General features: G+C 41.7%; 2 protein-coding genes across 2 annotated transcripts in view; both read right to left on the bottom strand.

Annotated features, from left to right (window-relative positions):
• Window positions 1-16,138, bottom strand: part of LOC110187047 (uncharacterized) — a 169,755-nt gene that overhangs the window by 95,216 nt on the left and 58,401 nt on the right. The window lies entirely within an intron of this gene.
• LOC110187050 (uncharacterized) lies at window positions 6,564-7,750 on the bottom strand. The gene is made up of 2 exons (XM_020956426.2): window positions 7,266-7,750; window positions 6,564-7,047 (listed from the first exon to the last, which is right to left on the bottom strand). The coding sequence occupies exons 1-2, from the start codon at window positions 7,499-7,501 to the stop codon at window positions 6,717-6,719; spliced, it is 567 nt and encodes a 188-aa protein (XP_020812085.2). The 5' UTR covers window positions 7,502-7,750; the 3' UTR covers window positions 6,564-6,716.

Raw genomic sequence — 16,138 nt, 5'->3', positions numbered from 1 at the left:
AGCTTGGGCCAAACTCATGAAGAGGCTTCGCCTTCGCTCACAGCAAAGTTAAATTGCAAACAACAAGAAGAACACACACACAGGATGAGGATGAGGATGAGGATGAGGATGAGGATGAGGATGAGGATGAGGAAGCTGAAGCCGAAGCCGGCGCCAGGAGCAAAAGCTGGCTAAAGCGAGCTGGGAATAGGGAGCTAGCTGAGCTGAGCACAGGAAAAGCGTTGCCGGGAAAATGCTCTATGTGGGAGAGTCGGGAGAGGGGGAAAATGCGCGGGGCAAAAGCGGGGCAAGTCGTGTGGCGAAGTTCGCTGGCTTTTTGTATAACTTTTGATTAATAGAGCGACGACGACGAGGCTGCCAGGCAGCTGTCGTTGGCATAATTGCACCACACACACATATACACACACACACACACACCCTTCCTGACCGACGAGTCCTGCGTCCTTCCCCCTCTTTACCCCTGCACATGACAACAACTTGCGCTGGGAACTGAAACTTCTTACGCTAAATTGATTCCGTTGAAAACAAGTGCCCTCTGTACTAGTGCAAGAAAATGGGGGGAAAATCTGAGCGAATATATGTATGTGGGTGGAGGGAAAATGGTCCAGGCTGGGAGCTGTAGATGTGCAAAACAAAACCTCGTCGGGATAACAGAAAAATGCACTTTATGCAACGCCGACACCGAAAAGAAGACAGCTGAAGACACCATAAAAACAACAAATTTCGCCTCTATCCGATTTCCATGTAGCCAAGCCGATGCCAAGGCATTTCCATATCCCATTTTCCCCGGCATCCGGCGGATGAGGAACATCCACCAAAAGTCCCCCCCCCCCGAAAAAAAATAAAGCATGAAGAGACTTACACGCGTAACAAACATCGAGAATGCCGGGAGGCACAAAGCCAGGATGTTACTCCTTGCCAAGGCATATTCTCGAGTCCTTTCCGTTCCGTTCCTGAAAATCCCCGGACAGCGGATTAGTGCCGTGTGTGTGTGTGTGTGTGAACAAGGATGAGGTGAAGTCCTTGGTATTAACACTCAAGCACAATTATATCATTCATGGTTTCGTGTCCAGTTAGCATCACCTAAGGGAAGGATTTCAAATGTTAACTCAAATATGAATAATTAATTATAAAAGCACACTTAAATATAAATAATGAAATAGTAACTGGAATAGTGAAGACTTGATTTCTTACCTAATTTAAACTAATTCCCCGACTTAAAATGTAGTTATTTATATTATTTGTATAATATATTTAATATAATTTCTTTATAGTATTTACCAATTCCCCGTCTTAATGTTAAACCAAACATTGACATTTTCTCTCTTTTTTCAGCTGAGATTTGTGCTTGATTTGGACCATTTAATTGCTTTGAGCTGCGCTGTCAGTTTGGTCAACACAATTAAAGTGGACATGGGACAGGGACAGGGACATGTGGCTTAAATCAAATTTAAAGCCATGCCATGCCCTGTGCTGTGTGTGTGTGTGTGTGTGGGTGTGGGTGTGTGTGTCCTGATAAATTATCCATGCATGCATATTATACGCGGTGGGGCGGGGTCCTTGCACATGGCATAATGCATGCACACTTAAGGCCTCAAGAGTGCCAGCCAAATGGCATGACAGAGACGGATGCTGGGCCAGATAGCGCGAGCAACAGAGATGCCAGTAAGCCCCGGACCTAAACTGGAAAAACCCCAAACCCCCTGGAACCCCCGGAACCCGGAACCCGAGACCTCAAACCCCAACCCAACCCAGGACCAGACCAGACCAACCCAACACATCTCATCTCATCTCAACTCAAAAAGCTTAGCAAAATACTTTCATAATAATCTTTATGGCACAACGAGAAAAATAGAAAAAAGGCGTAGAGAGAGGAGCAGAGAAGGGAGAAGGGAGCGCGAGCAGGAGAAATGGGCAAAAATTGTTACCAAAAAAAAAAAAAAAAACCCAAAAACGGAAAACACACGGCTAAACGAACTGCACTCGAAAAGATGTATTTATTTTTTTTATGATTTTTAATAAATCAAATGGCTTATAAAGCCCGAAAACTAACTATGAGTAACACATGTATTGAAAATAAATTAATTCGATTAAAATATTTGCATTCTTTAAATCGATATTTATCGACCAATCAAATTTTTCAAAACCCGATAACTAAGCCAAAAGTGCATAAATTTTAATTCGGAAAGCTTTCCCATGTTAGTTTTTACTAGATTAATAAATCTGCATACCCAATTTAGAATTTTATGAAATTCAAAATTTTATCAATTTTTCATGATTCAATTTGCAATATTTTACCCCTTAAAAATTGCGAAAATTTTAAAAAAATTAAATTTTTGTCGAAGATAGCTAGATCGACTCAGTTTTTCATGCTGATCAAAAATAAATATGATTTATAGGGTCGGAAATGATTCCTTCCACATTTTTTAAGCTTCTGATTAAAAGTATAATACCATTTTTTGACTCGATTTTATCTATATTTCAATATGACAATTTTATCGAAAATTAAGAGTTAAAAAACTCACAACTAAGCCAAAAATGTATTAATTTTAATTCGGAAAGCTTTCCCAGGTTAGTTTTTACTAGATTAATAGACCTGCATACTCAATTTATAATTTTATGAAATTCAAATTTTTATCAATTTTTCAATATACAATTTTCTTTATTTTACCCCATTAAAATTGCGAAAATTTTAAAAAAATTAAATTTTTGTCGAAGATAGCTAGATCGACTCAGTTTTTTATGCTGATCAAGAATATATATGGTTTATAGGGTCGGAAATTACTCCTTCTATATTTTTTAAGCTTCTGACTGAAAGCATAATACCATTTTTTGACTCGATTTTATCTATATTTTTATATGACAAATTGTTCTACAAATTAAATCTTAAAAAACTCACAACTAAGCCAAAAATACATTACATTTAATTCGGAAACCTTTCCTATTCTAGTTTTAATTAGGTTTTAAAATCTACATACTTTTTAATTAATTTTAAGAAATTCAAATTTTTATCAATTTTTCAATATTTAGTTTGCAATATTTTACGCCTCAAAAATTTGTGTAATTTTTGAAAAACTTAAATTTTTGCCGGATATAGCTAGATCGACTCAGTTTTTCATGCTGATCAAGAATATGTATGACTTACAGGGTCGGAAATGACTCCTTCCACATTTTTTAAGCTTCTGAATGAAAGCATAATACCATTTTTTGACTCGATTTTATCTATATTTCAATATGACAATTTTATCGAAAATTAAGAGTTAAAAAACTCACAACTAAGCCAAAAATGTATTAATTTTAATTCGGAAAGCTTTCCCAGGTTAGTTTTTACTAGATTAATAGACCTGCATACTCAATTTATAATTTTATGAAATTCAAATTTTTAGCAATTTTTCAATATTCCACTTTCAATATTTTAGCCCATAAAAAAGTGCGAAAATTTTTAAAAATTTTAATTTTTGTCGAAGATAGCTAGATCGACTCAGTTTTTTATACTGATCAAGAATATATATGATTTATAGGGTCGGAAATGACTCCTTCCATATTTTTTAAGCTTCTGACTGAAAGCATAATGCCATTTTTGACTGGATTTTATCTATATATTCATATGGCAATTTCTTCGACAAATTAAAAATTAAAAAATTCACAACTAAGCCAAAAATGCATACATTTTAAATCGGAAAGCTTTCCCATGTTAGTTTTTACTAGATTATTAAATCTGCATACCCAATTTAGAATTTTATGAAATTCAAAATTTTATCAATTTTTCATGATTCAATTTTCAATATTTTAGCCCTGAAAAAATTGCGAAAATTTTTCAAACATTAAATTTTTGTCGGAGATAGCTAAATCAATTCAGCTTTTCATTTTGATCAAGAATATATATGATTTATAGGGTCGGAAATGACTGCTTCCATATTTTTTAAGCTTCTGACTGAAAGTATAATACCATTTTTTGACTCGATTTTATCTATTTCAATATGACAATTTTATCGACAAATTAAAAATTAAAAAAACTCACAACTTAGCCAAAAATGCATTAATTTTAATTCGGTAAGCTGTCCTATACTAGTTTTTATTAGTTTAAAAAATCTGCAATTTAGAATTTTATGACAATTTTTATCAATTTTTCATGATTCAATTTGCAATATTTTACCCCTTAAAAAGTGGCGAACATTTTTTAAAAATTAAATTTCTGTCTGAGATAGCTTGATCGACTCAGTTTTTCATGCTGATCAAGAATATATATGGTTTATAGGGTCGGAAATGACTCCTTAATGCTGTAATGGTATAATTCCACATGTGCGTATACGTAATTTTGCGTGAATGCATGAATCGAGCTGTTTCGCTTCTACCAAGAAGGGTTCATCGATAACCTTTAACTTCGATAATCAATGGATTAAAACTAGGTTTTCCTAGAGATTACACTAGGAGTCTTCCCACTTATGTTAACTTATTTACCAAGTAGAAGTTTACGACTTATGGATAGACATAGTTTTGAAATTCTTGTTATAAATTTCCTACATTTCTCGTAATTTTCTTCTCAGTGTAACTGCCACACAAGGGCAGCTGAATGGAAATTTCCAGTGGCGGGGTTGTCAAGGGGGTTCCAAAAAAAGAAGAAAAAGTGAGTGCGCGCTGTACACTGTGATTTGCCTGCATGTTTTTCTCCGCTTTCTGTTTTTTTCCTTGTTGTTGCTATGCGCACTCCATGTAGTTGGTTTTTTATGAAGCCAACGGCGAGCAAACCAAATGTATGCACACCTACACCAGCACACACACACACACATTGAGGGTAGGTGTAGCTGAAGGATTTTTAGGTTTGACGTGTTTTTGTGCGAGATTAAGTTGCGATAATAAATCGCCTGCTTCCTGAGGAAGCAACAACTTATGTTACCTGGCAAATCCTACGAATAACTCAAATACAGAGGCAGCTTACATTTCCTTTCTTTTAGCATTTTCCTTGATTCCTGGCTTAAGCAAATAATCGGAAGATTTAACAGGAATGCGAAAGAAAGGGTTTAAGGTTGGTTTCAAAAATCTCCCAAAAAAGTATGCTATTAAAAATGTTCTGGTGGAAAATCTCGGTAGAAAAGGTTTTTTCTTGTTATTTTTGGATCCTTATGTTACCCCCCAAAACCGATCATCAGTGTTCATGATCAGATGTCCTTGCCTCCTCTTTTTGGTCAGTGAAGCGGCAGGATAACTCCTTTTTTTGGGACTGCCATTTTGTTTGTCTTGCCAAATGCTAAAAGCAAGCTTGGATTATGTGTGTGCCAGGATGTGTGTGTACTGGTGTGTGTGTCGAGATAATACAAACGAATCTGGTGTCCGCCGTGTGTGAGGTGAGGGGCCACCCCCTCCCAAAAGTTGAATGTGCTGCTCCACACACACACACAGCAAGGTGAGCTTTATATGCAATAATTTTCCTCCCTATTTTCTGTTTCTTTTTTTTTGCCGTTTTGTTTTTCTGCCAGGCAGTGAGTGGGCGGTACGGCATGCCTGAGCTGGATTTAATAAATTCTAATGTTTGCTTACCTTGCCCGAAAGGCTTTCAACCAGAAACCGTGAGCACAAGCACATACAGCGGTGCACCGAGAGAAATAAGGCTGAGGATTCTCTATATGGTTACATAGTCAAGAGCCTTGGCTATTTGCCGGCAGCAGCTGGTTTTCGGGGTCGGGCAAAGGAGCAAAGGACCAAAGGACTAACAATGTAAGGAGCCAGCCAGCCAGCCAGAGTTCGGCGCCAGAGCAGATTTACTTTTATTGCAAATTGCAATTCTGCATTCCCGCCGTCGACTCTAGACTCCTGGCCTCCTTCTGGCCACATGATATAGACATTTAAATGAATGAATAGACACACACACACACAGAGAGAGGGCCCCTGAGGGCTAATGTGCAACTGGAGCTGGCATATGCATCCTCATCCTCAGTCTCATCCTCATCCTCAGTCTCATCTATCTCCCCATGACTGCGAATGTGAATCTGCATTTCATAAGCGCACCTCTCGCCTGTCCGCCACAGTGACAGCTGGTTATGATGGACAGGCAAAGCCACAAATTGAAAGAGCAACACAATATCGAAATGCGCATCGCTGGAGCTTATGCAAGACTTGGGTAAGCCCTCGTTTAAAGTCTAGAAATGGAAATGGAAATTACCAGACATAATAAACAATAATAGCTTCTCGACAATTTGTTATAAATATTAACAATAGACCCACTGTGACTTAATTCCAGGACTCACAGTTATATATATTTGCAACATTGCTAACTATCCTGAAGGACTTGTAAAAATGTACTCTTCAGAAGCCTGACAACAGGACCTGAGACTCTCTCTCTCCGTCTCCCTTAGAATTCGTGAGTTGAAAGGAAATTTCGAGGTAAATTGAATTTTCACAAAGGCAGCCAGACACTAACAAGCGCACTATCAATTTCCCCGAACCGGAGTCAACACTGTGGCCAAGTCCTGCGGCAGAGAGGGAGAGAGTGGGAATGAGCGAATCCTGTGGAAATTCCCAGCACCTGGAACCGGCCCAGGCCCCGGCAGTTAAATGGATTCAAGTTTCTGCTTTTAATTAATAAAGCCATTTCTTTATTCGGACTGAGACTGAGACCGCTCCTCCGAAGGCCTCCGATGATTCGGCAATGGCTTCGGTTTCGGTTTCGGCTACGGTTTTACGGTTTATATATGAGATCCGGAAACCGGATAAAAAGGCTACTTAAACCAGGTCCAGGGCCGCCACCAGCTGCGATGCGAACGCTGCGGTGGATTTGCGGGACGTGGCGTTGGCTGTGGCGGCACCACCGGGATCATAACGGGCTCCCTGGCCGCCATGTCATCCACGCGGTCCTGGGTGGCCCGGAGGACACACTGGCGGTACTGCTCCATGGCCGAGAAGCACTGGCAGGAGCGCTGGCGATTGTGATAGAGACAGTCCTTCAGTCGGTTGGCCAGATTCCCGCAGGGCATCTCCGCCACCTCCTTGATCTGGCCCTGGGCATGGTTTAGCAAGCGGTCAAACTCCTGGTAGATGACCTCCGTGGGCCTGAATTCGAGGCAAAATTGATTACTATTGAGTGAAGGATGTGCGATAGCCTAACATATCGTGAGTTGTTATCCAGCAAAGAGTGTTGTCAGTGAAGAAAGCATTATGAAATGCAGAATATTATCTTCAAACAACACAATTTAATATCAAGAACTAAAATATATCCTCTAATCATTCGAAAAAGGATTTTCTCTTTCATTTCTCCGACTCATACTCACAATCGCTGAATATCCTCGATGGCTGTCATTAGGTTGCCTCCCTTGGATCGGCGTCGCACCAGCTTGGGATATTCGTTTGCCAGCAATTGTGGCTCGTTGTGGTGTTTTTGCTGATTCGGTGACGTGGTCTTGGCGTCCGCTTCCGCTTCCGGTTTCGATTCCACCTTTGGTGGCACTTTGGGTTCCGACTGCTGCTTCTGCTGGTGGGCAGTGGCTCCTCCTCCCTGATCTCCCATTCTGCGGGCGTCCACGTACGATCGTGGCTAAAATCAGCTTCGAATATGCTTTTGCAGTGGGTAAGTGTAAGACCTATGAATTTATTTGATTTTGTGTCAAAAAAGGTACAAATTTTAATGGGCTGTCAAAACGTTAAAGCCAAGTTGAATTTGTTTCGAAGAGGAAGTTCTACAAATCATAAATAAAGTAACAACAATTCCAGGAGCTAAGACAATAAGCTTTTATGTGAATGAAAACACTTTTGACACAAAATCAGTGACACACTATAGGAATCTATATCGGAAAAGTAATATTTCCTATTTTTGAGATGTAGTACCCTCATTTATTACCTGTATAAATGTGATGTATACTTTTCCACAACTACTAACTGAACTACATAAATGCCTGTGCAAACTTTATTACTAAATAAACCGAAACTTTTCCTATATATTGTTGGCCAACTTAGTGCGCATACTTATGTACCTCCGGCCTGGGCCTTGATTCCATGCAATTAAAGTTGCGATTGCTCCGCCTTTGATCCCATCCTCAGACCCGTGAAGCCGCACAATTTTTCAACATTTTAACTTGCGCCTCCACCGCTTAGGTGATGCTCCACTCCAATCTCATCCGGAAACGGAGCTGAAGCTGGGGCTGGAGGGTTTTGTGGAATTTTTGCTTAATTGCGCATTACGGGGGGTGGGAAAAGTTTTCCTGTTTCCTGCGAATGGCCACAACGCAACACATTGCGGAAGTTCCATCCAGGCAGACAATTTGACGACCAAGTCCGTCAATTGCAGGCTGGCTGCATCAATGTCCGCATCCGGAGAGGCATCCACTCCACTTCCCGCACTAATCAACCAAAAGTGACCTGGAAAGGTGGAGGTTGGAAGGCGACGTACGAAAACTTCTCCTGCCCTGCGGGGCATAAAAAAGTCAAGAAGTTTGCTGGCGGACTGAGGACCTGACCTGGCCTGGCCTGTCCCGGCATTTCGTTATTGGAATTTTCATTGGCCACAAAAATACTTTTTCGATTAAACTTTAACGGCGCGTAAAATGCCAGGCTGGCGACGCCAAATGGCCGGAAAAATGCCAGGGAGTCCGGAGAGTCCTGGAGAGCCCACCGGAGTGCCAAATCAGAAAATGATTAATTACAAAATGTTTCCCAAGGTCTCCGGCACTCAGCATTCAGCATCCTGGATCCTGGAATTCGGATCCTGAATCTGGGAGCTGCTCCATCTTCTCTGCGTGGCCTGTCAAATGCCAATTAGCGGAAGTATTTCACGTGGCCAACGTCGCCGACTAATGGAAATAAATTAGTTTTGCCTCCTTTTTGCGGGGCCCACATCAAAAATGTTAAATACACGCAGTTCGGGGGAAAAGCGCCAGATTGGGTCCAGCAGCAGGAGCAGGATTTCCTCCTGGGAGGAGAATCACTCTCGCTGCAGCAACCACAATCCATTGTCCAGGAGTTACAGGCTTGGTAAACCCTTTTTGGGTTTCTGTGTAGGTATACAGAAAATTCTCTCAAATTCATTACCATTATAAGGTAATTTTTAATAAATTAATTATATAGTTGCCATTCAATTTAATTGCCGACACATTCAGCCGCAGGTCCATAATCATACTGCAAACAAAAAAGCAAAAAAAAAAAAAAAAAATACTCGTACACAAGGATTACAATCAGCATGAAAATCAAGCGTCAAAAAGTTTTTACCACCACGTAGTAATCCGCAGCAGTTTTTCATCTTCTTCTGAGCGGGCGGCATGCGAGTGCCACGCCCACTGCCCGTGCCCTTTCTGGCCTTGGCAGTGCCAGATGTGATGGAGCCAAAAGCTGCAGCAGGATCCGCAGGAGCAGGACCAGGAGGAGCAGGAGCAGGAGCAGGAGCAGGAGCTAGAGCACGTTCAAGTTTCCAGTGGCACGCGAAACCGCACAAAATGTCGCCGCCCCACTTGCAGACCTTTTACATCATCACACCCTCTCGCACTCGCACTTGCACTCGTCCTGGTCCTGATCCTGGTCCCGGTTCTCGTCCTCACACTTATCCTTGTACTAGGATTCGCACGCCCTCCCTCTCCCCCTTGGCCTAGTCATGCATTGCGAATTTTTCGCACATTTTTGCCCTTTCACTTTTTGTTGTATTTGATATCCCGCGATTGGCTTGGTTGGTTGGATAGGGTATATAAGCATTCGTGGGGTTTCTATGAAATATAATAATCTGAAAAATGGGATGTGATCTAATTAATGTTTGGGAAATAACATTATAAAATATAATAAGGATCAAGAGGGTCACAGATCTGATGTGATCAATGTGAAATTCATCCTTTTCCTGTTAATATAACTCAACATTACGAACCCGAGTTCCTTAAGAGCTTTAAATCTGAATTTTGGTATGTGCAAGCCAATGTTAAATGTTAAATAAACTCACTAATCAATTTAGTCCTGCAGATTTACAACCAGACATTTCCCCAACTTTACCAACAAGTCCAACTCAAGTGATGGCATTCGAGGAGCTTCTCTGATAATGGCAGCCAGTTCAAACCCTATCTCTTTGATAGTTTTTACAACCATATCGCAGCAAGTAGTTTGAAATCAAATGAAGCCATTCCATACTTTTATGGCTAGGATCGTAAAGAAGATGGGGAAACCTGTACTGGGTATTTTATGTTTGCCAAACTCTTTTATGGGCCGCGTTCATTCATTCTTTCCCCTTCCTTCTTCTTTTTTTGTGGCCGCTGGCTGGTTGATGTTGGTGTGCCACTGGCTTCGCTCGCTATATTTTTCAGCATATAAATTTTCGTTCAAGTTGAAAAGTTTCACATACTCCTGTCACGTAACGCGCAGTGGGGGCTCCTCTCATCGGTCCTGGGAAATGCGATGGGATGGGATGTGATGGGATGGGATGGGATGCGATGCAGTGCGAGGCAAGGAGGAGGAGCTGACTGTCAGCGGCGGCGTGGGTCGCGTGCTGAGCTGAGGTCATGCCACGCCAACGGAGTGCCCAAGTCCCGGAGTCCCGAGTCCGAGTCGCTAATTTATGGCCTGACATTAGAATGCAATCATATTCACTTAAAAAAGTGCATAACTTTTGGCTTCCACCGCTGCCGACTTGTGCGACTTGTGGCTGTCATCGTTGTTGTACAGTTTCAGGTCCTGCTCCTGCTCCTGGTTGTGCTCCTGCTGCTCCTGTACCCGCTGCTGCATTGCGAATAACTTTTATTGCACTTGAGCTTAATTGCTGTACAAATTGTTGCTAATCGCGCGCGTGTTGCGTGCCAAAGTTAGGTTAGGGTTTTGTTTACATTCGCGCAGCGTTGCCACCTGGTTGCGTGCTTGGGCGTGACTGTACACAAGTCGATTTTCGATAAATTGTTGTGCCACAAAGTGGAAAAATGAAGTATTGGCTCATCGATAATGGTGACTTGAGCATAGGGTCACTGTCTTCTTTAAATGAAAATGATTATGTGATATACACAAAGAATAATCGTCTTGAGCAGACAGCACATTTAAATGACATGAAATAATTTATTCAACTGCCAATGATCAATCATTGCCTGGTTGTGAATAATGATTTTTCCAGAACTTGCATATGATTAATCACTGAATGAGCATGCGGTTGTTGGGTTTATATTAATTAAAATTAAATGGAGATAATTGATCATTCGATGGGGATTATTATTTTTGTTTAAAGATTAAAGCAGACACACGAGATATTTCATAATATAACCCCCTAAATGCTCCCGATGCGAAGGCGAATTTCCCACTTTATGACAGTCTCCTTTGGTGGCTCTGATACGAACAATTTATTATCCGGCTGCCAGGTCGATGTGTGACACCTAGCTTAAATTCCACATCGCCGCCTTAACTTAACCCGACCATAATCGTGGCACCCAAAAAAAAAGAAAAAAAAAAGAAAAGAAAGGGGAGAGGCGAGCGAGAATCAAATAAATAAATCTCATCATAAGCATGCATATATGCAAATGAATAAAATCTAAACCGAAAAGTGTAAGCCGCCGGCGGCACCGGCACCGGCGGAGGCAACAGCAGCGCCACTGACCCGTAACATGTGTCGCCCGTCCCAGCGGACACGCCCACAGCCGCCCATCTGGACCCGCATCTGGTTGGCCAGGACGATGGGTGAGTGTGTGTGTGTGTGTTCGGTTGGGATGCTGTAACATAAGCCGCAAAAAGATTTTCGACAACGGCGGCGGCAGAATGTGGAAAACCAAAGAATTATTGCCTTGTCGCCTGTCCCTGACCTGACCCTCTCTCGGTATAGGGTACAACGGGTGCGGGAGGAGGTGAGTATGAGGGTGAGGATGAGGGTGAGGGCGGAGGGCGGAGGGGGTGCGGACTCTGGCATAATCTTTGTGCCAACGCCAGACGTCGGCGTCGGCGTCAACGTATCCCCAGGCTGGCAGTTTACAATTTTGGAGCCGACAACGGGAGTGCTGACAGTTTGGCTACGTTCAAGCTACACTTTAATACTGCAAAAGACATTTTGATACCCTTTTACAGGGTATTCGTAATATCATTAAGAAGCATGCAACGCAGTGAGGGATATAAATCATATATATTCTTGATCAGCATCAAATGTCAAGAAGGTTTTTCGAAAAAAGAAAAGAAATTGAATTTCTTAAGTTAAAAACAAAATATGCTGATTTTTTAAGCCTTTCAAAACTAACACAGCAACGTTTTCCGATTCAAAATTAATTCATTTTTGACTGAGCTATGATCTATTTGGTTTTGGGTTTGCAAAATTCTGAAAACAGTTGTTATTTTTAAAATTTTCAATGCTAACATTTTAAATTGTATTCGAAAATTTCGAAATAATTAAAATGTGTTTGAATGAACCTTTATTTCAAGTTTAATTGCACAAATTTTATAGGTTTAATTAGTTTCGAAAACATTTGAGCTTGGAAACAATATTTAAAATATATTGTATGGTAATTTTTAAGTTTTCATTGCTGACATTGCATTGATGTTAATATTTTAAACATTTTTCTGCAGCATTTTTAGTTTAAATAGAAACAAATTAATTGAAAAGAATTCACAATTCATAAGAACTCTTCTTAATATAATTAATTTAAGCACTTTTATAGATTTCCTTATGATCAACTTCCATTTTAATCCCAATATGGATATCCTAGTCAAGAGCCTCAGATTATAATTTAGTATTTACCTTTGAAGAATAAATTGTTAATTAAATTAAATAAATTACTATAAAATTAATATTTGTTAGCTTTAAATATCAACACTATCTGGCCCCCCTTCGACTGCTGTTTCTCCTGCTCCTTTTCACTTGTTTTCGTTGTTGTTTGCCCTGTTGATGATGTTGTCCTCTTTTGCATGTGTGTACGTGTGTACGAGTGTGTGTGTTTGAGTGTCCTTTTGGCGTGTGCGTGTGCGTATGTGTGTGTGTGTGTGTGAGGTGTTTGGTTAAGCACATAATTAATACGAAATTTGATTGCCTCTGCCGCGTGGGGACCGGAAGTTGAAGAAGCAGCGTGCACAGCACCGGATGCGGGCTCTCTCTTTGAGCGAGCAAACGAGTATGAGTGTGAGTGTGAGTGTGTGAGTGTGGGTGTGGCAGGGAAAGTCAAATTAAAGTAAACTCGACTTGGCAGACAGAGCTGTTCAGTACACCACCACCCCCCGCGGTTTGCCGCTTAAACGCTTGTGGTTTAATTAATCGACTCATAGCTGCATAGTCCTCCTCCCCCTGAAATTCACACCCACTGCGAGTCCTGCCAGTGACTTCCTGTCGCTGCGGTTTTCACTGTGCTTGCCTGTTGACGCGGGTTTTCCTTTTTTTTTTATAATAATAATAACTTGGCCAAGGCCTGTGCGCCAGCCCAAAAGTCTGAAGTTGGCCAGATAAAAACTTTAACTTTGCCCGCGCTCTGTTCTTTTGGCCGAAAATAAATCAAGCCGCAACTACTTTTGCCTCGGAATGATTAATTAACTGCATTTTGTGCCCGACCACGTCCCATGGCAATGGCCATTTGCCACCCCACCACAGTGGAGCCTTGACACAGTGAAGATTCGCGGGCAGAAAAAAATAATACAAAAAGGATATAGTCCCATTTGTAAAAGCTTAAATTAAGGTGTATTAACTCCATTAAAAGCAATTATATGCTCCCAAATGATATCTCAAGTATTTAATTCCTATCCAGATATTTTCTATACATTTTCTAGATATTTTTAGTCAAAGTCTCACTGTGCCCAGGCGCCATTCGAGCGTCTGCGTGCGATATTATTAATGTCCTTGTTAGCATTGGCCGCTGTAACTGCTGTCCGAGTGCCATGAATTATGTGCTCTTTTTGCGCCCGTTGCCATCACAATTAACCGTAAGTGATGAGGCGGAGTCGCAGACAGGACATCATTGCTCCTTGACCCCCTTCGGGGTACCCATTGCCCAAGGATATTGCAATAATATACTCCGTTCCAAACAAAATCGAAGCTTAGGTCCTGAGATTTGATTTATCTTTACTTATTCTTTCTGATAATGATCACAGGGAATGGCAAAGGACAATAGACTGATCCTCACGTGCTTCAGGGAGCATTTCAAAAGTTTTTTCTAACCTTAAACAATTTGATTTTTGAAGAATCAAATGGGAAACAAGTTTGAAGAAACTTAAATGCCTGAATCTTAGTTTTATCATCTTTATCACTTGACTTCAAATAAAAATAATGATTAAATATATATCTAATTATATGTATTCGTTCTGACAAATTTATTTCTATTAAAATTAAATTAGATTCGCCGCCACTTGGCCATAGCTTAATCAGTCCGACAATTGAATTTCTTTTTTTGGCCCGTATATGGGCCAGTTTGGGCGGAGATAAGAGTCCAGATAGTTGGGTCGGAGAAATCCAATTAGTGCTGGCGGAGGAGAGATACATATAGTCAGACCCAGGACCAAGCCCCGCGGGATAATAAGCAGCTTAAGCTGCGGCTGCGAACTCCGCAGGCAGACCACAGTCTGGACTCCGGACAGCAGAGTGTAAAGAAGTGTAAGGAGAAAACTTGTTAACGCCAAAATCGAAGCCGGAGGAGCTTGCAGCCGGAGGAGATGAGATGAAGCTGGAGCCCAGCGCCGTCGAGCATTATACAGATTGAATTGAGACGTTGGGCGATGGAGAGCGATGGAGATTTCCCTCAGGTATCGCGAGAACAGGAGCAGGAGCAGGAACAGGAGCAGGAGCAGGAGCAGATAGCAGACAGCAAGTGTGTCTGGATATTGGAGCTGGGAAAAGGAACACGAAGACGAACCTGGGTACTGGAAGCCCACTTCAGAGCCCGTCCATTGTGTAAGCCAAAAATGGCAGCTCTCGATATGATAATGATACAATTTCGATGAAGCTTAACAAGGATTAGGCAAGGAGACGGCCCCCGAGATACGAAGGATGCCCCATGTTGGGGGGCGATGAGATACTAATTGGCAATGGGTTCCAGCTGCTTCATCCTCCATCTCTGCTAGCATTGCCCACTAACCCAACTTGGCCATCAACTATAATGCCACACTGAAGGAAAATTGTGTTTCACCCCAAAGATCTAAGAAAATTATGAAACGAAATATACAGTCAGTATAAAGAGGTTAAGTTGCTACAATATTTTTATATTATTTACCATCTCCTATCAAAGTATTCCCTTCTTTGTTCCTAGTTCCTGCAAGTGCAGCCTTTTCCCGGGCTACAGAAGATGCCAAAGTGACAATTTATTAATAAACAGCAGCAGTAGCAAACCGAAGGAGTAGCAGCAACAAGGACCCAGTAACCGAGTGTCTGTCAATTACCAGTCGGGGCTATAAATTGCATGTCAGTGTTTGCCGGGAGAAGAGAACCATTCCATCCCATATACCATTCCATCCCTGCCCCCTCCAATAGCTGTCTGGGGGAGGGATTCGAGGAAAGGGAGTGCACTGCGTTTAATGAGCCCGATAAATTCTACAGGCTGTCAAGGGGCCGTAAGGATTACCAGTGGGAAGGAGTCCTAGGACCAGCTCCAATTTCAGTTCCAGACTTTCATCTGAATCTCGGCGGTGGCAATTGATTCGACATCAATCTTGGGGTTCTACATTTCATTTCCAAGAAAATATGTACCTAAGGCGAAAAGAAACTGATTCACTTAAAAGTTTGGCATACTTTCTTCTGAATATTTTCGAAAATAAGACCCTAAACTTCCCAGAGGAGCACAGTTTATCGTCTTCGTTTCAAGTTCAAATCCCAATAATAGTGGTTGCTTGAAAGGAGAAGCCTTCCCTCCTCCGGGCAGAATGGTCGTTCAATTTGCGGAGCAGTGTGACCAGGCCACTCAATGCGGCTGCCAGCGTGGCCAGCTAAGCTGCGAGTACAAACACAATCAAGGCCCAAGCGCCGCCAAATGCGAAATCAAATTAAGCAAAGTGCGCAAACATTGATAAGGCAATGGCAACCTGGGAAGATTGAGGACGGGATCCATGGCCGCAGCAACCCGGAATGCAGCTACAGAGTCCGGGAAAGCTTTGCTTCGAACGGAGACGGAGCTGGAGCCAGAGCCACAACCGCAACCGACGAGGACGAGGAGGAGAAGGATGAGGAGGATGTTGTCAACTTCAAAGTAGGGTAGATTACATTGCTCTGAATGATGCCACCAGCCAAGGAGCCAAAGAT

The sequence above is a fragment of the Drosophila serrata genome, unplaced genomic scaffold (genome assembly GCF_035046125.1).
Source record: "Drosophila serrata isolate PLE 108 unplaced genomic scaffold, ASM3504612v1 contig_130, whole genome shotgun sequence".
In the NCBI taxonomy this organism is placed as follows: domain Eukaryota; kingdom Metazoa; phylum Arthropoda; class Insecta; order Diptera; family Drosophilidae; genus Drosophila; species Drosophila serrata.
This window is presented reverse-complemented; position numbering and strand designations above follow the sequence as displayed.